Source organism: Apteryx rowi, unplaced genomic scaffold (assembly GCF_003343035.1).
Source record: "Apteryx rowi isolate R43461 unplaced genomic scaffold, aptRow1 scaffold_90, whole genome shotgun sequence".
Classification (NCBI taxonomy): domain Eukaryota; kingdom Metazoa; phylum Chordata; class Aves; order Apterygiformes; family Apterygidae; genus Apteryx; species Apteryx rowi.
This window is the reverse complement of record NW_020451205.1, coordinates 2,075,882-2,099,021: the sequence shown is the minus strand read 5'-3', so window position 1 is coordinate 2,099,021 and position 23,140 is coordinate 2,075,882. Positions and strand designations below refer to the sequence as shown.

The 23,140-nt window shown below is 55.1% G+C and overlaps 1 protein-coding gene across 1 annotated transcript; it reads left to right on the top strand.

Annotated features, from left to right (window-relative positions):
• The first annotated feature begins 4,538 nt into the window (after window positions 1-4,538).
• Window positions 4,539-23,035, top strand: PPARGC1B (PPARG coactivator 1 beta). The gene is made up of 12 exons (XM_026091369.1): window positions 4,539-4,574; window positions 5,687-5,860; window positions 9,452-9,664; window positions 11,644-11,760; window positions 13,222-14,389; window positions 15,007-15,043; window positions 15,522-15,586; window positions 16,410-17,190; window positions 18,367-18,442; window positions 19,444-19,565; window positions 20,035-20,189; window positions 22,522-23,035. The coding sequence occupies exons 1-12, from the start codon at window positions 4,539-4,541 to the stop codon at window positions 22,623-22,625; spliced, it is 3,048 nt and encodes a 1,015-aa protein (XP_025947154.1). The 3' UTR covers window positions 22,626-23,035.
• The last annotated feature ends 105 nt before the right edge of the window (window positions 23,036-23,140 follow it).

Here is a 23,140-nt window from a genome sequence, read left to right as displayed (position 1 = left end):
CACTCGAGAGGAAGGCTCCAGAGCTCATGTTTTCCAAACTATCCCCAGGAACTCGCAAAATCAGTGCTCTGAAATGCCTCCAGCCCCTGGAAGGGACATGAAACAAGCACAAACCTCTCAGCAGGAGAGTCCTTGCCGGCCGCCCAGAGCAATCCCTGTTTTCATGATTTAAGTTATAAGCTCCTCACAGCAGGGAAGTACTGTCCATGCTTAGTAGTAAATTAATAAAAATTTTGATGCTCTGTCCTCTCAGTAAGCAAAGTCTCTACAGAATCGAAGCTCCTTGCAACATACAAGTGAGTATCAGCTGCCTCTTTGTCCTATAATTGTGACTGCTTTTCTTCTAAGGCTGAGGTTTCATGGTTTAAAGAAAGCCAAGGAGGCCATCTTTGAATGAAGGTTGGACAAGGCTGATCACAGAATCACAGAATAGTGGGATTGGCAGGGACCTCTGGAGATATCTCCAAGCTCAAGCAGGGAAAGCTAGAGCTGGTTGCCCAGGACCATGTCCGGTTGGGTTTTGAATATCTTCAGGGCTGTAACCTCCACAGCCTCTCTGGGCAGCCTGTTCCAGTGTTTGACCACCCTCACATTTGTCTTATGTTCAGCTGGAATTTTCTGTGTTTCAGTTTGTGCTTATTGCCTCTTTTCCTGTCACTGGACGTCACTGAGAAGAGTCTGGCCCCATCCTCTTTACACCTTCCCATCCAGATATTTATGCTCATTGATAAGATCCCCCTGAGCCTTCTCTTCTGCAAGCTAAACAGGCCCAGCCCTCTCAGCTTCTCCTCATATGAGAGATGCTCCAGTCCTTTAATCATCTTTGTGGCCCTTCACTGGACTTGCTCCAGTATGTCTGTGTCTGTCTTGTCCTGGGGAGCCCAAACCTGGACCCAGCACTCCAGATGTGTCTCACCAGTGCTGAGCAGATGGAGAGGATCACCTTCCTTGACCTGCTGGCAATGCTCTTCCCAATGCAGCCCAGGGTACCATTAACCTTCTTTGCCATCAGGGCACATTGCATACCCGTGTTCAGCTGGGTGTCCACCAGGATCCCCTGTCCTTCTCTGCAAAGCTGCCCTCAAACTGGCTGTGGGCTCCTAGCCAGTCCTGGTGCATGGGGTCATTCCTCCCCAGGTGCAGGATTTTGCACTTCCCTTTGTTGAACTTCATGAGTTTCCTGACATTTATGGTGAGATATCATGTGCTATATGGAGTGGCACTCTGTGCCCGGCCAGAGTACAAGCCTTTAAGAAGTCTGCCCCGAATGCCCTCCACCTTTCAGCTTTTGCTTTCACATCAAGTTCTCTGTGTGGTGCTGCTTATGGTTCACTCCTGCTCCAGGAGGTGGTGAGGCTTTGGTTCCTGTTTTTCCCCAAAGGATGTAGGTATGTGGCACTGGTACAGAGTCCTCATTGCTTGAGCTTCCCTCTTCCCTTACAGAGATTGATCAGACAAGTCACAAAGTTCCCTGCAACTTTCTGGATGTAGCCATGCTGCAGTGCGCACAGGCCAGGTGTCTGGACTGGAGGATGGCTCCGAATTTTCAAGCATGTCTCCATGGGTGTTTGCTGGCTGCACACCAAGAACCCATGGCTGATTTTCCTACAAACTCCCAAGTAAAATTAGAACAAAAGTTCACTCCTCTCCCAAGGCAGCAGGAAATGGAAAGGGTGGGAAAAGGGAAAGTTAGAGCAGATGAGATCTAGTGCCCACAGGCAGCAAGGTCAGCCCTCTGCATCTCCCCTGCCATCGTCCTGTCCCCGAAAGGAGAACTGAGAACCCTGTCCCCCACCCTGCCTTGAGTCTCCCTTCTCATGGCAGCTGGCCAAGAGGCAGTGCTTTTCCCACTGCTGAGTGAGCTGGATGCCAGGCTAAAGGTGCCTGAATTGATCGATTCCCTTTAGAGACTGAAGTCCTCCGTTGATGGGGCTGGTACTGCGCTGGCGGGATCAGCTTTCTCTCCCCTGTTGCACTCCTGACCTGAAATGACTCTTTACAGCACAGGGAGCTCTGGGCTGGATGATTGTGCAGGCTGTCTGGTTGAACAGAGGCTCTCCCCTCTTCTTCATCGGAGGAGGGGGCTTGATACAGGCAGACATGACTTTTCAGGCACTCCTGACTCGTGCTAGGTGGGAACCTGGGAGTCTCCTCTGCTGGGAAGCTGAGCCAGCCGCTGCCTTGGGATGGGTGCAAGCAACACGGCAGTGCCAGGGTACTGACTGCTGGTCCCTAGGGTGCCAAGAGAGGGCAGCTCGGCGCCTGAGGTGGCATTAGATTGCAGGAGTTTATTTTTACCCAGCTCTGTTGCCAATGGGGACATGTCACATCTGTGAAGTTGATCAAAAGACGTCCCAAGCACTGGTGTCAGCTGCTCCTTGTGATCTCAGCACCAGGATCTTTTCCCTTGTGGCATATCAAAAGGAGCAGGAGAATTTGACTGCTTTGCTATTTTTAATTGAATGCACACACGCACACACATATATATATGCACGTATGTATGGCTTTTCTAAAAATAAAAGCCTCTGCCTCTGTTCCCATGGAAAGATTTGGGGAAAAGGGGGAGCCAAAGTTGTTGCGAGACTTTTTCTGGAGCAGGCGCAAGAGCGGTGGAAGCAGAGCAGGGGCATGCCACAACAGGTAATGGAAACATCTGAAAGGCAAAGGGCATCTAATCCCGGAATAGTCCCAGGATCCCTCCCTGAGCTGAGGGGACAGAGAGAGATAGGGGGAAGGAGAGCTAGGATAAAAGTAAAAACTGTGTCCCCCAGACCGGGGAGTGCGGAGGACAGGACCCTTGGGCTGCTGGTTCGGCGGTTCCTCCCGCCTCGTATGTTCTGGCCACCTGAGAGCGGGGAGAAGCGTTTTGCAGGGAAAGTTTTAAAAGCCTCAGCTTTGGGAGGCATGCATGGAGTATACAGATCCCGGAGGCTTCCAAGGGTTTGCCCTAGACATTATTTTTGCCCTTTATCTTTGGCAGCACGTTGCATGCTCACTGCTGCCCTTCAGGAGAGCAGGAGCTATTTGAGCACGTTTCAGAGGAGCTTCTGTCCAGTCCTGTTTCTTCCCTTGCTGGAGGCACGTGGGCCCCTCTGCATAGCTGGGCAAAGCAAAGAAGTCCTTTGGCACGAAGTGCATATACCTGGTAAACCTGGAGGCTATCTCAGGCAGCCCTGCCAGAGGGAAGGACGCTGGGGAGAACGATGCCCCCCTGAGCTTGGAGATCAGGTTTCTCTGTTGGCTCCTTGCTGGCGCTTTGCCCTGCTCTGGCTGGTGAGAGCAGGTGTCTGAAGTTCACCCGCAGAGCCTGGCAAACCTCACCATGGTGGTCGGCCAGACTCTGGCCTTTGGTAAGCTCCTGTGCCCAGGTTTGGGGCTCGCTCAGTGATGGGGCGCCAAGCCGTTCCCCTCTGCCCTTGCAGGGTCCTCAGACCATTCACCCTTTCTCCTGCTATCCCCGGGGGGGGAAGGGGAGGAAAGTGGATGAAAAATGCAAAAGGTGGCACATGTATGTACACAGGAGTGTCCTGTGGTGTGGTATGTGGTGTCCTAAACCCAACTGGGGAGCACTGGCACACAGTTCCCTCAGGCTATGGGAACAAAATCAAGAATCCCAGACTATCCCAACTAAAACAAAATAGAAAAGAAGAGAAGAGAAAGAGAGAAATCCTGTCTTTTCCATTTTTGCAGCTTATTTGAAGTTGCCTTTTCTTTCCATTGAATTGTAGAGGAGATCCTTTTAGGGCACAGTGTTTTTCTCTCTTTGCAGCCTCTCATATGTGCTCAGATGTTTGTCTGCTCGAAATCCATTTGCTGTGTAAATAAACTTGCTTCCCTCATCACCAGAAAACTCCCACCAGTCAGCCAATACCAGAAGCCTTTGCAACAGACCTTTCACCTCTGGATTTGAACCCTGGGCTTGGATGTTGGGGGCAAAATCAGCGTCAAGCTGAGGGCCTGGGGCCGGTAGCGTGCAGTGAGGTGGCGGTGCAGGCAGGCTTTGTGCTGCCGGCAGTGGTGGGAGCCGGGTCAGGCCAGGCGTGGGCGATGYGGTAGGAGCCAGGCTCAGATCTGTGCCTTGCCTCCCGGCCCCTCCAGCATGGGGGTTTGTCCATGGAGACATCCCTGGGAACGTTGCCGTCTCGCTGGCATAGAGACCCCAACCACGTGCCAGCTTGCAGCAGTGCCACAATGCAAGCCAGTGTCACCAAAGGCACATGCGCGGCAGGGGCGAGCGTCAGCCGGGACCAGATGCCTCCCCTGTGCACGCTTGCATGTGTAATCTGGGGCATGCAAACAGGATGGGAAGGCTTCGAATTAGCACTCGCCCAAGGCCACTTCTTACTTTAAATGTGATTTTCTCCCCTTGCATTCCTCCTTGCTGAGGTCTGGCCCCTGCTGCCAGCAAGTGCCACCAGCCTGATGCGTCCCCCCGGCAGGGCAGTGGCAGGCTGGCATCTGGGGCTGTGCCCTCGGTGGCTCAGGCTTTCACCGCTCTGGTGCTTAATGCAATCATTTGTTCTGCTCCTCAGAGAGCCATGAAGCTTTATGGCAAGGCAGCAGTTGGGAATGAGGTAGAAACAGGGCAGGTCTCAGCTGCTTTCTGTGATTAAATGGATATTTTTAGCTCGGTTCCTAGAGCTTAGATTGCCCTGTGTGCACCCAGACATTGATTCTTTTCTATGCCGTTCTTCTCCTTTTGTGTGCACATGGATAGGTGGACGTGGTAGGAGATACTGGGGTCAGGGTCTGTATTGCCTTCACAGTGACTTTCAGCTGGCAGGAGATGCACCTTCCCATGAAGGATTTTCACTGAGTGTTGGGCATTCACTGGGGGATGCCACGTTGTAGGGATGGGGTCGAGGCGCTCATATGAGGGGATGGGGAAGGCCGAGCTGACCGGTTGTGAAGACATCCACCCAGAGCCTTGCCTCGTGCTTTGCTATCTTGTGTGCTCCCCAAGTCTCCTGCCTCCCTCTATTATTGCAGATTCTCCAGGCAGCTAGATAAGCCTTGGATGTCCCTCTTACATCACCAAAGGCTGGAATAGCTTAAGTTTCATTTAAGAGCGCAAACAGCTGTTTTGCCATAGCCTGGGTGGCTGTGCTTTGAGCTTATGCTCACCAGAGGAGACAAGGCTATTCCCCATGCAAAGTCTGCTATTTCAACACCTGCCACAGAGCTTCGCGCAAGAGGGACTCGGGAGGATTTGCTGCCAGTTGCAGGGCAGCTTTTAGTAACAACCCATACCAGTGTCAGGCTGCACAAACCGATTTGCTAAACACACAGTGAAGAGGTGCTCTCTGCTCTCTTGACTGCCGTGTAATTGCTCCTTCTTGCACCATTTACCAAGGCTTATTTTAAAGAGATGTTTCTGGGGTCCAAGTAATGGACTGAGTGGTGAAGATGGTGCATTAAGGCTCCCGCTCCTTCCGTGCACGGCTCCACCTGGAGCTCAACCCTGGGCTCACAACTGGCCTGCAATCTCCACAGGTTGTTGCTCTAGAAGGAGGCTGAAGCCTGTTGCCATCTGCCAGTGTCAGCAAGGGTCGTTCTGTCACTGTGGGAGGACAGCCTGGATGCTCCCGGGCGATCTGCGAGGCCCTGTGCGCAGCTGGGCTCTCCGTAAGGGCAGCAAGCGGAGGAGAGAGTGGCCGGGCTCACCTCCTTTCTCTTTTCTCCCCAGTACGAGGTGACTGGTGAGGAGCACCTCTACTCCGATTTCCCCGAGATTGATTTGTCCCAGTTGGATGCCAGCGACTTTGACTCTGCCAGCTGCTTCAGCGAGCTGCAGTGGTGCGCGGAGCACTCCGAGACCGAGTCCAGCCAGTACAGCACAGACGACTCCGAGCTCTTCCAGGTACCGCAGCCGCCGCGGGAGGCGCCGCTGCCGCCGCAGGCCCCAGGGGCGCGTCTCCCGCTCCGCGGCTGCGCGTGCAGCCCCGGGGCTGGCTGGCGCGCTGCAGAAAGCGTGCTCGGGCAGGGCTGGCGTGCCCGCTCCCTCGGGGCAGGGCGCTGTGCCCACGCTGCTCTCTGTGCGCCTCCTGCAGCGCCGGCTGGAGCAGTGGGAAACCCTCGCCGTCGTTTTGAAGTTCGGGTTTCAGTTCGGGTGCAGAGCCTCTGCGGGGAGTTCTCCAAGCGCGCGTACAGCCCGAGCCCTCCCAGGCGCCAGCCGCGGCCGAGGGCAGCCAGCCCTCGCTCCCCCTCAGGTGACAGCCCGGCACAGGGGCCCCAAGGACAGAGGTAGGGGGAACGCAGGGGGAAGAAGGAGGGAGGAAAGGTGGCGACTATTAATATCTCTTCCCCAGCTGATTAGCGCTCCATTAATTTGCGCTCTGTGTCTAAATGGAGCAAGCGGAGTAAGGCTAATGAGGAGGTGGCAGAGTAGAGGAGGGCTGCTGAGCCAGCCCTCCTGTAATGTATTATTAAAAAGGAATTACAGCCAGTGCGGAGCRCATCCTGCTTGATTCCCAAGCTGGCAGGTTGTGCTGGGGAGGCTGTGGGGGAGTCTTGGGGCCACAGCACATGGGGCGGCACAGCGCAGGAATACGTGTTTCCCGCAAGCGGGAAGCAGCCCCTTTCATCCGGCTCCCTGGCTGCGGCGTCCCCTCTGCATCCCTGCATGCCGGGCGCCTCCGGCACTGTTTGAGAGCAAGGGAGTTGCTCCAAGCAGCGGCACTGTGCCGGTGTGAGCTTATGGAGGAACTGATGCTGGGTAAAGGTGCCACGGGCAGGCATGGGTGTCATGTCCCTAGACCAGCACCTGGCATGTAAAGCAGAGCGTCACCGGGGCCAGGCCCTGTGGGAAATCCAAACTGGGGGCACCCATGTGTGGGGGCAACCCCGGGCACCTGTCTGCATCTGGCTCCAGTCTCGGCTTGGGACACAAGGCAGGGACCCCGCTCACTGCTGCAGCGGGAGGAGGGCACTTGTGCCCATAAAGCACCGCCACCGCCACCTYGAGCAACCAGCAGGGTGGAGGAAACCAGAGAGTCAAGAGTTGGTTTAAAAAATGAGTCTGGATTATTTTTAATTGCTGAAGCCGATATTTACAGCTACAYCTAAAGAAAGCAAGCACTCCTTGGAGTGCTGGATAAAACTCGGGTGCATCACTCTAGAAGGCAAAGATGCACTTTTCTGCTGATGAGAGAGCTGAGCTCACCGTGCTCCGCGGGGACCGGGACAGCTGTCAGCACAGTGCAGGCCCCAGGCACAGGCTCGTGCAAGGGACTTGCTGAGGCTCCCCGGGATCGGGGAGCAGACAGGCCYGGGAGTCTGCACCCCAAACCCTGAGGCCCTCCTTCCTCTCCCGCTGTGTCCTCAGCCAGCCCCATCCTCACAAGATGGGATTGCTGTGCCCTCCTGAGGGGTGCAGGAGAGCAGCCCCCCTCCTCTTCTGTAAGCAGCTTGCTGGTGCCCGCTAGCAGCCAGCAGTGGGACTTGGCACTGGTTAATTTTTTGGAGGGAGGAGAATTTATTTTTAAAGAAGAAAAAAAAATCCCAATATTTGCTAACCTGGCCATAATAACAACCCTCTGGCTTTTATGCTGTGCTGATGCTGTGCTTGAAAATGGTCCAGTCCAGCTGACAGACCTTCATCACGAGATGCATATTTTCCGCTGAACTTCCTGGGGAAAAGATAAACAGAAAAGAAATGCAAAAGACAGGCCCGTTAGGAGCAGCAGAATATGATGAAATGTATCCCACTGAACTTGTATGCACAGCAGTCTCGTGCCAATAACAGGAGGAAAAGAAATGGAGCCAAAAATGGAGTATCCTGCTGCCTTTCCCTGGAGTCTGCTCTAGTATCTTCAAGCAGGGTTAGGGCATGGAACAAAAGATATTTAATTTTCAAACAAAATAAGAGAAATATGGGAGGCCGTTTACAGTCAACAGTCCTCCCTGGGAGCCTGAATTTACCCCCATGCTAATTTTATATCTGATGGTATCCTGCTTCTTGTTGGACACGGTTTATATTAAGACTATTATGGAGGAGGACCAAAAAAATCTAGCTCCTGGCTCACTTCAGCCATTCCTCTGCTCCTGCACGTTGTTTTGTGCATTTGTGCTATATTTTCCGACTGGAGGAAGAACTGCAGAGCTGTGCAGGCCTGGGATGGTGCTGGGAGGGCTGGGGGCTGTGGCCGAGGCGCATCAGCAGAGCCTGTGCCAAAGCTGGGCTGGGAGCAGTGGGCTGAGCAGTGTCAGGCGGAAAGCGATGGGCAGAGACGTGACCGGAGGAGCCGTGGCCCTGCGGGGCCTCCTCGGGGAGCACAGGGCGGTCTCGAGGCAGTGGGTGCCTTTCTAGCCCCATCAAACACTGGCCTCACATCATAGCACTGCAATGTGACAGCGTGGCCTTAGCCCCAAACACAAATCGCCTGTCAGCATCCCCAGATCATGCCGTGCACTTAAAAAAATAGATCAGAAGAGCTATAGTGTAAGACACATATAATTCCACTGGCCTTGCTCGGAGTCTTTAGGATCCACTCTCTCTCATCTCTGCAGGCAGAGGCTAGGAGTAGCTGTCTGTAAAACATGAGGGCTGAGACTCCCAGGTGAACTGGAGATTCCTGCATTTGGAGACTTTAAGTGAAAACAAAATCCGTGTTGCTTATTGCAAGTTGTGGTAACTTGCCAGCAATGCAGCACGTGTCTGGCTTYCTGATGCCCGCGGGAGGCTGCCGGCCTGCAAGTCCTTGCCCTCTGGGAGTGGAGTCATGCACTCTTTTCCGCTGGGCAGCCTTGAGCTGGGCTTACAGGCCTCGACATTTTCTTCCCTCCCTTTGCCTTGCCCTTCTGGAGAGCTGCACAGGAATGGTGGTGGCCCCTCGGGTCTCCTCCAGCCCCACGGTCCCCCATGGAGGGCCGAGGAGCTGTGCCTGGCCTGTCCTTGCAGTCTTGTCCTGGTGGGTGCTGTTTTCTGAGGCTGTGCTGAGAGAGCAGCTGCGGAGCCCAGCTCAGCGGTGAGGGGATAACCAGGARCTTGTGGGCTCACAACTCAAAAGCGGGAGGATTTGGGCAAGGAGACTTTTAACCACAGCTCTCCTGCAGGGCCCATATGCTCTACTGATCATCTCGTGATGAGGTGGAGAGGAAGATGCTCTGAGCTGTTATTATTCCCACTGGGGCTGCCATGGGGGTAGGTGGGAAGGATGGATGGATGTTCCAGCCCTTTTCCAGTTGGGTTTTTCCTCCCTCTAGCCCTGTCTTATTGCTTCATTTGGGAATATCCCTCCAAGTTCCCCTCTGGGATCATGGGAAGGCAGGGGTGCTGGTGGCACAGCCACCTGCATGCACCTCAGCCCCATGGTGCTGGGTGCCACCAGGCTCAGCCACCACTGCCACGCAGCGCCTGCCCCTCTTCCCAAAGTCCCTCCCGAAAGAAAAGTCTCCTGGCTCCCTCTGCTCAGCCTAATTCCCTCTCTTGTTCTCTGCCTGCTCCTTTCAGATAATAGACAGCGAGAATGAAGCGCTGCTGGCAGCCCTCACCGAGACATTGGATGATATACAGGGAGATGACATGGGCCTGGCTGCCTTTCGCACTATGGAAGAGGGGGACATGCTCAACCATGCCTACACCTCGCCTGCCCCCTCCCCCAAACCYGCCGCCCCGGTCACAGGGGGGCCGTCCCAGGCCCCCGAGTTTGATGAGCTGTCTCTAGTAAGAACCCACTTCCTACTGTTTAAGGTGGATTTGGATGAGCCCCTGATAAGCCGGCTGCATGGGTATGATAGGAAGCAAAGGTCTGAATTTTTTCATTCTAGGCTTAAAACTCTCTTTAACCGTCAATACCAAAGCATATACTTGTATTGTATACGTATACATGTTCTGCATCATTGCTGTCACCTCCATCACCATCCTCATGGGAAAAAGCTGATTGCTGCTGTGTATATACAAATATATATATTAAGGGGGTGGGAGCTGGGCTCTGGGCTACCGCAGAGGGTGCCAGATGGATGGTGGCTGCTTTGGCATGACTCATGCCTTTTTTTAACCTGAAGCCCAGGTGTGGGGTTGTTTGGGGGTTCTCTCTAGCACATCCCAGCCCCATTCCCATGAACAGCGGGGTAGGCACAGCCCTGTCACTGGGGAGGGGGGTCGCTGCTGCCCCGGCTCTGCCTTGGGGGTCGGTAGAGCCAAGCTCCCCTCTGCGCTCGCTGGAGGGACAGAGGGGACTCAGCCTGAGCATCCCTCTTGGGACCCTGCAATAACAGGGCTCCAGCCCCGCTCCCCATCCTGGCCCGGACTAGCTAGCGGTGTTTGCCGCAAATCACTGCTGTCCCAGGAGGTCCCCTGGGACACGGGCACCCTGTGGGTGGGCTGCAGCCTGGTGGCACCTGTCCCGCCCCCCAGGGACCCCCTAGTCTTGCCCCCGGGTCTCCCCAAAAGCCCTGGTTTCTGGCGGGGAGGAGTGACATCCAGTGGTGAGAGCGTGCATTTCCACCTCCCACGGCCCTGCACGCAGGTGGGTGTATATATCACACGCAATATGTATGTGTATATATAGGATGTATACGTTACAGGGGGGGAGGGRGAAAGGTGCTGGTTGCTTATACCAACAGGAGCTGCACGCCTAAAGCGGCAGGCACCCCGATGAAATTTCCTGGCATTCCCCTCCCCGGGAACCTCCTATTTCTATCACTGTTTAAAAATCACAGCGCCTGACAAGGGGGTCTCCAAGTCTGCAGGCCAGCTTGGGAGACCAAGCCCTAGATCCGTCTCCTCCGTGCAGTCCCACGGAGCCTACGCAGTCGTCTTGCTATTGATCTGTTGTTGCCTTCAGTTGTTAGTGCAACATGGGTGGAATAAGAAATGCTGTTGTTGCTGGGTGTGCTTTTTTAACAAAAGAAGTTTTGAGTAGAAGAAAGTTATGCTAGCCTTGCAATCAGAAATAACTATGCTGTGCATAACCTAAGGAAAATTCCCACTCTGACCCTCCTGATGGGATCACAGTGGAATTCTTGAAAGAATCATGTGGGGAAAGATCCTCAATAAATCCTTGGCATTTCCCATAGGGTCTTACATCTGCAGAATGCTTTGCAAGCTAATTAATGAATCGAGGACCTCTTTGCATGTTACAGCTAAATGAGCCTTGCAAGGGGACCCAAGTGAGCTGTCCAAATCAGTCACTCATGCAAATGTAAAGTCTCTGTCACCTAAGGACAGAATTGATGGAGTGAGAAGTTTGGAAGCCAAGACACAGCGTGTCTCATCGGAGTGGGGATGGCCCTGGGAAGTAAATTCCCCTGCCTGTGCCTCATTTTCCCACCCGCCCCAGCCTGCCTGGTGGGGGGCTAATTGGAAACGCGGGTGAATACGGCAGCAGCTGCTCTGAACACCTCAAGTGCCGAGCACTGCACGTACCTGCCCGCTCCCACAGGCTGTGGTGCTCTCTGCAGCCACGGGGCACCCAGGGAGGTGTGAAACATTCCTCCCTGCTTTTGATTTTTCCTTTCCCCTTTTTGAATCCAGTGCAAAGCAATGGAGATGGCCAGCGGTGGTGTGAGCCGTGGGGCCTGTGACCCTTCAGGCTGCAGTGGTTGGGAGCTGAGCCACCATCCCGCCGCCGTTCGGGGTCTGCTCGTGAGCCTTGCTCTCGCTGCAAGTACGATTCTTTTTCTCACCGCTTCTCTTTGCAGCTGAAGAAGTTGCTTCTCTCTCCATCGCACGTGCCTCCGAGCTGCGAGGCTCAGAGAGATGGGAGTGCCCGGCGCCCGGGGACCCCTAAGTCCAGACCCACACGGCCCTGCACAAAGGTATTTCCTCATGCTGGCGAGCCCGGGCCTGCCCCACAGGGAACGCTCGAGAGCCTCTCAATGCCCAGCTCTCGGAAACCGTCCTCTTAAAGGACATCACCAGATATGGTGTCAGGGGAGCATGAACAGCCCCTGAGCGGTGCCCATGGACCACAGGGTGCATCTGGCAGGAAAAGAGACAAGGCCAAGACCCATGAGGATTACAGGGAAAAAGGGGTTTGGGAGCAGGAGCGGGAAGAACTTCCCTTGTGGGTCTGTCACAGGCAGTCAGCCCAGTGCTTTTTTTCTGGTCATTTCTGCTTTGGGCTTAGCTGGGTTTTCAGTTATTCCTCTTTACTTCCAGTCCAGGTTCAGCAAAAACTTCAGGCTTTGTTCYCTGTCAAGAAATGTTTCAATTTCATTTTGACCCAGTGCGGGTCAGACTTTCCCAGTTTCACTGAGCACTGCTTTGTGAAAACCCTCACATTCCCTCACAGCCCCTCATTTCCTCCTCCCTGAGGGACTTACTTACAATCAAACATGGTATTGATCGGCTGGGCTTAGCCCGAGGAGAGTAGCATGCAGCACTGCAGAACCTAACCCGGTCACTTAAACTAATCTCCTGAAATCCAGCAGAAGTTGCCATCAAAGATTTTTCTACTTGGATAATGGTAATTGGGCAGTGCATTAGGCCCAGCAAATTAGATTGCCTGGGAACAGCAGAAAAACCCTCCTACCGAAAAGGCTCATCATTGCATGTCAGCTGCTAATGGGGAAGGACTCGGTGTGGTCCCCGCTGCCAGACTGGTGGCTCCTAARGAAACCCTTCCTAGGACACGGAGCAGGCAGCACTGCCTTGGAGGCTGGGGAATACCGGGGACCTGGGAGCAGGCTGGGGGCGAGAGGAGGAGGGCCATGATGGGCGATCCGTCACCTCCAGAGGGGCTGCAATCCCTCACCACAAYGCCAGGGAGAGGGAGCCTGCCCCATGGACAGTTTTGGGCAGGACAAGCCATCGTGAGGAATTAGCTAGCGAAGGGCAGAGATGACTGACCCATGAGTCAGTGCAGCTCAGCTCAGTTATTTATCGTATGGTGGTTTGTTTGCCATGTTTTTAAGAGAAGCCCAGTGAAACCCCAGTGCATCCAGCCAGCTGGGCTCCTGGGGAGTCGTGGCCCAACCCCAAATGGGTGCCATCTCGGATGAAGGGCTCAGAGAAACGGCTGGTTCCCCAGAGACTGCAGGCCTAGTAGCGAGGAGGAGCTATTTCACCTTTGAGATCAGCATGTGTCCTCGTTGCGCTCGGGCGCTCCRGCTGCTGTTAGCACGAACGTGGCAGGCTGAGGAGCAGGCGGTGGTTAGAGGATGCTGGGCAGGGTTGTTACCCCTGGTGGCTTTTTCCTCTGTGCCTAGTAATTGCCCATGTGCCAGGTGGCTCGCTGCAGGGCTCAGGGCTGAGTTTCTCCTCTCTCCTCTCTGAAGGCAGAGGGTCCCCGGGACAGGAAGGCAAACTTCCAGCAGGCGCAGAGCCGGAGCTGCACAGAGCTGCACAGACACCTCACCTCCACGGCTCCCTGCCCGCAGACCAAAGCCCCCCGGGCCCCTGAGGAGTGTCGAAGCAGCCGCCACCACCCACCCCTGGGTGACTGCGCCCATCATGAAGACGACAGTGACTCCAGCGAGGACTCACTGAGCTCCGGCGACATCGTGACAACCCCACCCTCCTCCTCAGAGGACAGCACTGGCAGCCAGTTCTCTTGCGAGAAGGAGATGCACTCGGTGGTGGAGCTCATCCGCTACATGCACACCTACTGCCTGCCTCCGCGAAAGCTGCCCGCCCGCGACGCCGCCGACGCCAAGCCCCAGCCCTGCAGCAGCCCCTTCAAGAGAGCCAAGCCGGATGGCGCTTTGCCGACGTGCCCCCCTTGCAGCGCCGAGAGCCGGACGGGCTGTGCCTGGCAGGCGGCCGGTGGCTGCAAGAAGCCCAGGGCTTCGTTCTCCATCCTGAAGGAGCTCCTAGCTCGGGACCTTCTGTGTGACGTGAGCAAGCCATACCGTTTGAGCAAACCCGTGTATGCCTCCCTGACCAGGCCTCCTGGTGCTAGGTCCCCAGGGACACCGGCCCAGGACGGGGAGGACGCCAGCGGGGCCTGCAGATCCAGAGCCAAAACGCCGCCGGAGAAGGCTGAGCTATGGCAAAGCCCCAAGGCCGAGGCAGAAGCCCTGCGGGAGCCCAGCAGCCTCGAAGACGACGCTGGGAAGCGCGCGGGCGCCGCCGGCCAGCTGGCTGCGGGGAAGGCGGCCCGCAGGCCGGAGAGCGCCGTGTACGCCGTCCGCCGTTCCAAGAGACTCAACCCAGAGCTGGGCCACTGGCTCTCGTTCCTCGACGAGCCGCCCCCCGAGCCACCCRCCCCCAGCGAGCCGGCCGGGAGCCGAGGCCCCTGGGAGGCGCCCGGGGAGCCAGCGCCGTGCGCGGCGCTGGAGAGCTTCTCGGCCGAAGAGCCGGCGGCGGAGGTGGAGGTGGGGGGCACGGAGGAAGGGGACAGCGGGAGCGCCACGCAGGCGGCCGAGCCCCAGCCGCTGCCCCGGGGTGACAGCGAGGGGGGCGACGGAGCTGAGACCCGCCGCTGTGCCCTCCTGGAGCGAGCAGGTGAGGGGCCCCGGGGCCGCCACCACAGCCCTGCCCCCGCCCGCCCCGCACGCGCTGCTGGGCCCCATGGGTGGTCGGGGGACCGCTCTGGGACCCTGCCCCAACCTGCTCCCCCCATGCCTGTGCCTCAGTTTCCCCACCCGTATAGCGAGATGGGCTTTCTCTTGGAAAGCTCCTTGAGTGCTGCAAGTGGAAAGCCCAAGACAAACACAAGGTTTCGGCTCCATCTGGAGACTCTGTAGGAGATGCTATAACTAACCCAGCAAGGACCGGGCTACCCCATCCCGCGGGGATGCCTCTCCCCGCCGTGTCCCCTGTGCCTGGCGGCGGGGCTCGGCTTTCCTGCTGCCCCAAATGCAGCTATCCACAGCCTTTCACCAACAAGCGCTTTGTCAGCGCAAGCGGCTCAGCCCCCCAGGTCAGCCCAGCGTCGTCCCTCTTGCAGACGCTGCCGCGCCGCAGGCAGGAGCAGCCCCTGCTTCCAAGCCRCCCGCCACACCGGGGCGGAGCAGTGTTGGGACCGGCACGCTCCCGGACTGTCCCCGGCTCCCCGCGCGCCCCAGCGTCGGAGGGAGCACGGCTCCATTAGTAATGCTGCTTCTCTCCCTGTCTTTCAGAAACACCCAGGTGTCTCACCCTGTCCTTGGCGCAAACGTAAGTGCCTGCAGAGTCTGTGTCAGCTCAGTAAACCGTGCTGGGGCTGCAGAGCCGCCCCGCTGCGCCTGGCTGGGCGYGCTTTGCAGCGTCAGTGCAGCTGCTTTCACGGAGCAGACCGGGAAAGCCGCAGGCGGGTAGCGGGGCGGAGGCTGGTGCTGGGCTGCGGCTTCGCCCGTTGCCCCAGTGCAAGGAGCTGGGGCGGTGCTGGGGCCTGGGGCTGGGGCAGGCTTTTCTCTGGGCCCTGTAGAACGTGGTGCAGAGACCAGGCTGTGGCTCACCCCGCCGTGGTGGCGGCCAGGGCACGCTGCTCACCCAGGTCCCCTCTCCCAAGTGCAGCTGTGCCCTGCTGAGATTGCTCCGTCAGGTTCTGACCACGTCGCAGAGCTCTTTTGCAGGCCCAAGGAGTACAAGCCTCCTTTTTCGGATTGTGGTTCATCTAAACACCTCCTCTCTCCCCATTTTTTCTCTCCTCCAGGGACCCGACCTTTGGGAAGAGAAACTTTGAGCCAATGCTGACTGTGGAGCTGTGTGGGACAGCAGGTAGGACAGTGCTTCCTTCCTTCATCACCAGTATTTATCCTGGGAGGGGGTAACATTGCCCTAAATTCAGCCTGGAGTCACCCGGCTTCAGCTGTGCCCAGCTGAGGGACGCATCGTATTGATCCTTCCCATGCGAGGAGCCCTCCCAGTGCAGTAAACCCAGGGGATTTACCGTGTGCTGCCTCTGTGTCAGGAGCTCCAAGAGCAGCTTGCAGGCCTCTCCTTTAGAAATGCAGGTGCTGTGAACATGTTTGGGACAGGGCGCGTTTCTACACAGGCTGGGAGTGCAGGAAGAATCCACTGGTCCCTTTGGTACCAGGCATCCTTGTTTTTCCCCAAATTGCCATTTGATGGCTGAGGCCACAGAGGTGGAGGTTGAGGGGCACCACACAGCCTCACATTAAGGGAGGTTTCCAGAGCAGCCTCCTTCCCTGGGCACGTCTGGTCCAACTCAGGTGTTGAGATCAGACAAGGCGTTAACACTACACACAAGATGTGCGGCAGAGGGAAGGAAGGGCCTGGCCCGAGGTGTCCCTCAGCACAGCTCAGGGTGCCCCCAAACCACYTCAAGTTGGGGAAGAAGGGGACAGAGAAGGGAAAAGCCTCCCCTATGGTTGATGCTGGCCTCCAACTCACTGGCTGTGATGGGCCTTTTGAGGTCAGGAGGCAAGAAATAAGGAGCAGGGATTGACTTGCTGTGGGGCAGTGGTTTGGTCCCCTCTGGAGACTCCCTGGGCCCACTTCTCCCAACACAGTGTAGTGCTGCATTGATGCAAACTCTCCTTGGAGAGTTGACTCTTGTGGTTTGTTCTGGGGGGCTAAGGTCTCACACCGCCCACCACTCCGCCATACAAACCAGCTGAGGAGGACCTGTACAAGCCAGACATCCCCCAGGAGGCAGGGAAGGAGGATACGACCACCACCAGCCCTGGGATTGCACCAGATGTGGCAGCTCCCCGGAAACCCCTGAAGAAGCACCCTGAGAGGACAGAGCTCTTCGCCCACCTGAGCCGAGCCACCACACGCCCAGCTCTCCCCGAGCAGCAGGGAGTGCTGAAACGGCCCTTCTCGCGCTCCTTTGGGGACCACGACTACTGCCAGGTCATGAAGCCTGAGGCCGCTCTCCAGAGAAAGGGGCTCAAGTCCTGGGAGCCCCCAAGTCAGGTGGAGACTGAACACAAGAGGAGGGTCCCAGATGCACATTACCAGGGGCTGGACCTCAGCGGCAAGGAGGCGAGCAGCGAGATCTTGTGGAAGGATGGCATCAAACAGCTGAGAGACCAGGAGATCAGAGCCAGCTTAACCAAGCACTTTGGCTTTCTGGACAGTGCTCTTGATGATGAGGACATGGCCTTCTGTAAGACCCCTGAGTATGACACTGTCTTTGATGACAGCTGCAGCGAGAGTGGCTCTCCAGTGGAGGAGGAGGAGGAGGAGGAAGAGGAGGAGGAGGAAGAACACTGCRATAGTCCACTGGACACCAAGCTCTGCCTACGGAGAAACCCCCTGTCCAGGACCAGTTTGCACTACTGTTCTCGGAGCAGATCCAGCTCGGGGTCTTCATGCTGCCGGTCCCGATCTCCAGCAAGCAGACGCACCTTCAGGTACAGGTGGGCAGTGACAGGTAGGGGATCGGTGGCTCTCGGCAGCAGGTGTCTGGCAGGGACAGCCTGCTAATGAGAGATGCAGGACAGAGCGCTTGACTGAGCTCTCTGTCCCAGCTCTGACATGAACTCTGCATGCAACTGTCTCGTAAAATCTCTGAAGGGGGGGTAAATAAGAACTGACCACTCATTATTGTTTTTGATGCAAAAACTACAGGGTACCAAATGGAGCTAGGAGGGGGCAGGTTCAAATCAAGCACAGCCAGGTGGTTCATCACACAACTTGCATGCATCTGTGGAGCTCCTTTCTTCAGGAAGTTGAGGATGCTAAAAATTGGCCTAGGGTCAGGGGAAGGCTGAATCAGCATAAACAGGAAGCCTGCCAAGAGATGACAAGTATACTTGAGTGGATAAATACACAGAAACCAGTACAAGAGCTACAGACAGAAGTATTTGGGGCAGTTCTTGCCCTGTGATTTCTTAGAAACCTGCTTTTGGCCACTCCTTGAGACAATGCTGGGCCCTCGGCCTGACCTAGCGTGGTGGCCCTTCTGTTCCTTGCTGATATGAGGAGATCAATGCTTCCCTGAAGAAGTCTTGGAGGCCCCTGCTTTTGGCATTAGCCCTGAGGCAGCATCGCTCAAGTTTCCTTGTGCACCCTGGCTAGCATGAGCCAGGGTCCAAGCTCTAGCCAAAGGTACTGCATGATAGCTCAGGATCTCTCTGGTCTGTTAGCCCAAGTAATAATAATACTAATTAATTAAAGAAAATCCATTAAAATAATTGATAGTACATCAACAGCTGCTATGGCCAGAGAAAGCAACATCTTAGCGAAATACCATGTGTTTCCATAGTGCTGGGAGCATACAGGGCATGGGCAGAGGATGGAGCAGTTCCTGGGAAAGGGCAAGGGCTGGTTATGGAGTCCCTACAGCGTCTGTAAGTAAGGATTTCCCAGTGCCTTCAGTGTCAGAGCAGGTGCAAAAGAAAGTGGCCTGACTCAGAAAAGCATAATGCTTTTTGGATCATCCCCATGCAACTCTCTTTAGCTGTCTGTGTTTCCCAAGCTCCTGACCGTCTCTGCAGAATTTAGTGTGCCTCAGTTTCCTTCGGATGTTTGAAGCTTTTCCTGCAGGATCCTCTTTTGGGGCTGAACTCCCCTCTCTTGCTTCACAGATGTGAAAACAGTGAGCAGTGTCAAGGTGGCAACGCGAACCGGGGCCAGACGGAGAAGAGAAGAGAAAAGGCCATTGTAAGTAACCTGCGGGCACCACACTGAATGGGGCGGAAGTGGCCCGACTTCCAGGGGCAGCAGACAGCTTCCTCCTGCTGCCGCTCGTGTCAGCACTGGGAAAAAGCATTTCACAGGCCCCAATTCATCTCCTGCTCCAGAAAAGAGACGGTAGAGCACATATTAGCCCTGGCTTCAGCATCCCTTGGTGCAAGGCCAGTGTTAAACCAGGACATGGTGGGGGGAACCTAAAGTAAAACAGAAGCAATTGGAAATTGGCAATACACAGAGTCCTTGGCACAGGACTGTCCAGAGCATCCTACGTCAGTGCTTCTACGCACTTGGAATTGGCAATTAGGGTGGTGAACGAGGGGAATCCCTGAAATTGCTAAGCCATTACTGACGAAAGCCTCACTGCAGAGAGACAGCAGCAGAGGCACATGGCAACGCTGTGTGTATGTGCATGGGCGAGTGGTGTCTGTGTGTGCAGGGAAGTAATGTATTGTTCCTCTCTACTGCTGTACACATGCACACACACACACAAACATTCATACACACCCTTCTGGCATTTTTTCCCTGCACAACAATTGAATTTTGCCCCCAGAAATTCTCAAGAATATTTCCTGGCAACTTAACATAGAAAAAGCTAGAGAAGCTGCAGGAGAAATCTGAAAGGGAAGAAAGGCTGTGTGGTGGCTTCAGGCTGGCTGAAACCCTGTCTGAAGAGACGTGGCGTATGGCTATGCCCTGCAGTAGAGGTTCCCTGTGAGTGACACCTGAACTAGCTGTGACTTGGTGAACAGACAGCACTGTGCCTCTCAGAAATGACATACGGGGCTAGTGCAGGGCTGAGCCTGCGTGTGGTATAACCCTGCTGAAGCCCAATTTCCAGAGCGGGTGCAACAATGCTGCATCGCAAGGGCAGGCGGGCTCCTTGGAGACTTGCATTTCCATCATCCATCAGCAAAGGCGGAGGCTGGGGTCAGGGAGGGAGCCTAAAACATTTGGCTTGTGTTTGCCAGGGGGAAGGCCGGGTGGTGTATATCAGAAACCTCTCCAGCAACATGAGCTCCAGCGAACTGAAGAAGCGCTTTGAAGTGTTTGGGGAAATCGTGGAGTGTCAGGTCCTGTCCAGGACTAACAGGTGGGCGCTGGGGAGCCCGCGGAGCATGGGGCGGCTGTGTGCCTGCCCTCCTCCCCTCRGGATGCGGAAGCAAAAGGCAACCCCTCTCTCCCGGGAGCAATATCGGCAGCTGCTTCCAGACTTTGCATGCTCGTCTGTGCGCCCAGCTGCAGTGTGCGAAGTCGGCGGGCTGCTAACATTGTGCGGGTGGGGTGAAATGCTCTGGACAGGTCCCAACCCGGAGGCCCTCAGTGACCTGAGCTGGGCTGCACCTGGCTCTCAGCACTTTGGGAGGTGAGGCTCAGCGCATCCCTCTTCCCGGGGCTTTTTTTTGCCCCAAACAGTACCTGTCCCCACTGCAAGGGTGTCCCTGCACAGGGAGAACATGGGGGGCAGGAGCTGGCTGGTGCGGGGTTCAGGGAGGCACGCTGACAAGAAATGAGGGACTGTGGGGTCTGTCGCATCTTGAATTCTTTCTCTGGTTGCTCAGGGGGGATAAATATGGCTTCATCACCTACCGGTATTCRGAGCATGCCGCCTTATCTCTGAAGAATGGCCCCTCACTAAGGAAGAGGAATGAGCCTTCGTTCCAGCTCAGCTCTGGTGGCCTCGGGCACTTCTTCTGGACCAGATACACTGACTTGGGTAAGAAAGCAAGAGTTGGTTTGTCGACAGTGTCTTGTTTATCAGTGCAGAGCTGTAACAGCAGGTTGTACTTTTGAACCCTTGTCATGCAGGATCCCAAACCTCTTTAGAGACTGTAATTAAACCTGCTCTCCTTATGACTCATGTAGTTGTTCTTAGTTTCCAAAGCCTTAGAGGCTGAGCTAAGGTATAGAGAAGAAAAGCAACTTGCCTGAGGACCCAGAGYGTGTTGGCTGTAAATAACATCACACCCCAGAACTACTGAGTCTCAGCTGAGGCATAGCCCGTGCTTCCTCAGCTGTGTTTCTTCAGGGGTTTGGACATTTTCCAGCAGAGAACTCCCTTCCCAGTTGCTGGAGAAAGCAGTCCTTAGCCCAAGAGTTGATGTGGGTTGTTTATTGCTCCATAGGACAGATTATCCACATTGGATAGGTCCTTTTCATCCAGAATGACTACACTTAGATGTGCTGTGGTTGCATTAACTCTTTCTGTGCTGTATGGATTTGGGAAAGCACACACTCTGTTTTCACCAGATCCCCTGCCTTATTCAGTAAAAAAGTCAGCCAGAGTCTTGTTTTACCTGCTCATTCAGCGGGTGATAGGGCCTTATGTAAAGCACAGGAGCAAAACCCTCTGCTAGTCCTGAAAGAGCAATGTGATCTAGGCTTTGCTTAGTCCTTGTTACTGTGATCTTCAGGTGTTCCACAAACACCATACATTTATTTTTATATCCTCTGCAGGAGGTGAAGTGGTTCTGTTATCCCACTTCATGGATGAGATACTGAGGCCCAGAAAATAAAGCTATAAGGCTTGACTTACCTCGATGTCCTTTCTGACACCAGTACTGCCTGATCCTTCAGCACCTTGTATTTCATCTGTTCAGAGCAGCTCTCACTCTGATTTTGGTTGTGGGTGCATTTATTCACCCAAATAAATCCCAGGGTCTCCCATCTTGGGCACTGAGAAATAAGAAACAGATAGTATTCCGTGATGAAAGCATTGGCAAATGGTTGTGCAGTGTTACTGGCAGGGGGGTCAAGGATGGCATGTAACTGCCTTTCTGCTGCAGGAGAACCTCCTCCAGTCCCAGCTCTCCCAGCCCTTCTCTTYCTCATAAGCTGATGGCTGCAAGGACCACAGTCACCTCCTTACTGCACAGCCTGGCTCGTTCTCAAAATCCCATTTGTCATGTGTACGGGATAAGATGGAAAAAGCAAAATGAAATTATGCCGTTAATGTCTCTATCAAAAATATACACACACAGGGGTTGAGCTGCCATAAATTAGGCAATGTTATTTCTGGCGTTTCCTAAATTTCCTGGGCTTTGCAATGGCACTACCTGATTAGCTTCTGATGTGAGAGATGGGGGAACACTACAGGCAGACTCCAACGCTTGTCACAAACCTGGCTAGATGATATGAAAACTGCCATTTTTCAGAGGCTCAGAACTCACCTGGATCTGGCCAGATTTTTGTGATCCTGGGAACAGGTGTCTTGCTGATGTGTGGCTTGCAGTGCTGGGCAGTGCCAGAGCCTGTCTGCCAAACAGCTGTTTGTTCCTTTCGAATGGGGGAGAAACAGCACATTTTTCCACTTTAGCTCATTCTTGGACATGAGACTGCACCAAAACTTTCCAAGAAAGAGTCAGAGGCAGACATCCTACTTGTGAAATTCTCGTTTAGATGGCTAACACTAAAGTTATAATCAGCTGAAAGCACAGTTGGGAGCACGGGGGAGCTGTAGCTCGAGGGTTTGCTCAGAGCCTGGAGTGAAAACCTGCAATTGCTCAGGGTCTTCCACTCCCCACGCTGGGCAGGGGAGTGCGGTGGGATGGGGCGTCCCAGACTGCCTCCCGCATGGAGATCCCCTCTCCTGAGGGGTTTGCTCAGGAACAAGCCCCCAGGTGCTGGGAGGCTGTTTGCTTCGGTAAAGCCAAGCCTGGGGTATAGCTGCCCCAACTGTCCCCCGTTTTGAGGCGGCACAGCTCAGTGGGTACCTGGGCTCCCCCTTTCGCAGAGGCTGCCCAAGGATGGGTCAGCGCTTGTGGCACAGGAGCTGTCCCTGCTCCTGGTTGCGCTCAGGATGGGGCAGCCCGTCTCCCTTTCGCCCTCTCCTGGTGCCCTGCGGTCCCGCGATGCATCATTCCAGTAATGCAGGAGCGTGCAGGTGCCCCTCCGTGCCTCAGTTTCCCTATCTGTAGGAGAATGAGTACCTTCGTACAAGCCCGAGGCACCAGGAAGCAGCTACCTTTCTCCCCAAAGGTGCCCGGGCTTGCAGGGCCGGGGTGCCTGGCCTTCCTGACCCTGCCATGTTGTGTCCCTGCCGTTCCCAGATTGCAACGCAGAAGAGTCCTCCCCAACTCCAGTGAAAAGCAAGTACGAGACCATGGATTTTGACAGCTTGCTGCAGGAGGCCCAGCTAAGCCTGCATCGGTAACAGCCTTAACCTTGGAGGAATACCTCAATACCTCAGTCAAGGCACTTCCAATATGTTTACGTTTTCAAAGAAATTATTCAGTCTATGAAAAGCGAGAGAGAGAGCGAGAGAGAGCGAGAGAGAGCACGCACGCGCGAGAGAGAGACTGCTGTCCCTTTCAATCGATGTTTACATTGAACAAAGCTGCTTCTGTCTGTGAGTCCCCATGGTGTTGATGTCTCACTGCCACACATTAGTCTCCCTGCTTCTGACTGGTCGTTTTAGGGTGAGCCTAGGAGCCCTCCGTCCCCTCTCCCCGTCTCCTGCCCCCGTCTCCCCCACCCCGTGCTCCCATCGTGGAGTTGCAGCTGTGTTCACCATAACATTTTTGTCCGTAGTGTGTGATGATGAAATTGTTAATTGTGAATAGAATCAGGATTATAAACTAATTTTTAATAGAAGAAGAAAAAAAGTATATACTTAAAAAATGTATTTATGGCTCAGATGTACTGTAATTCAGATTTATTGTACCGCTT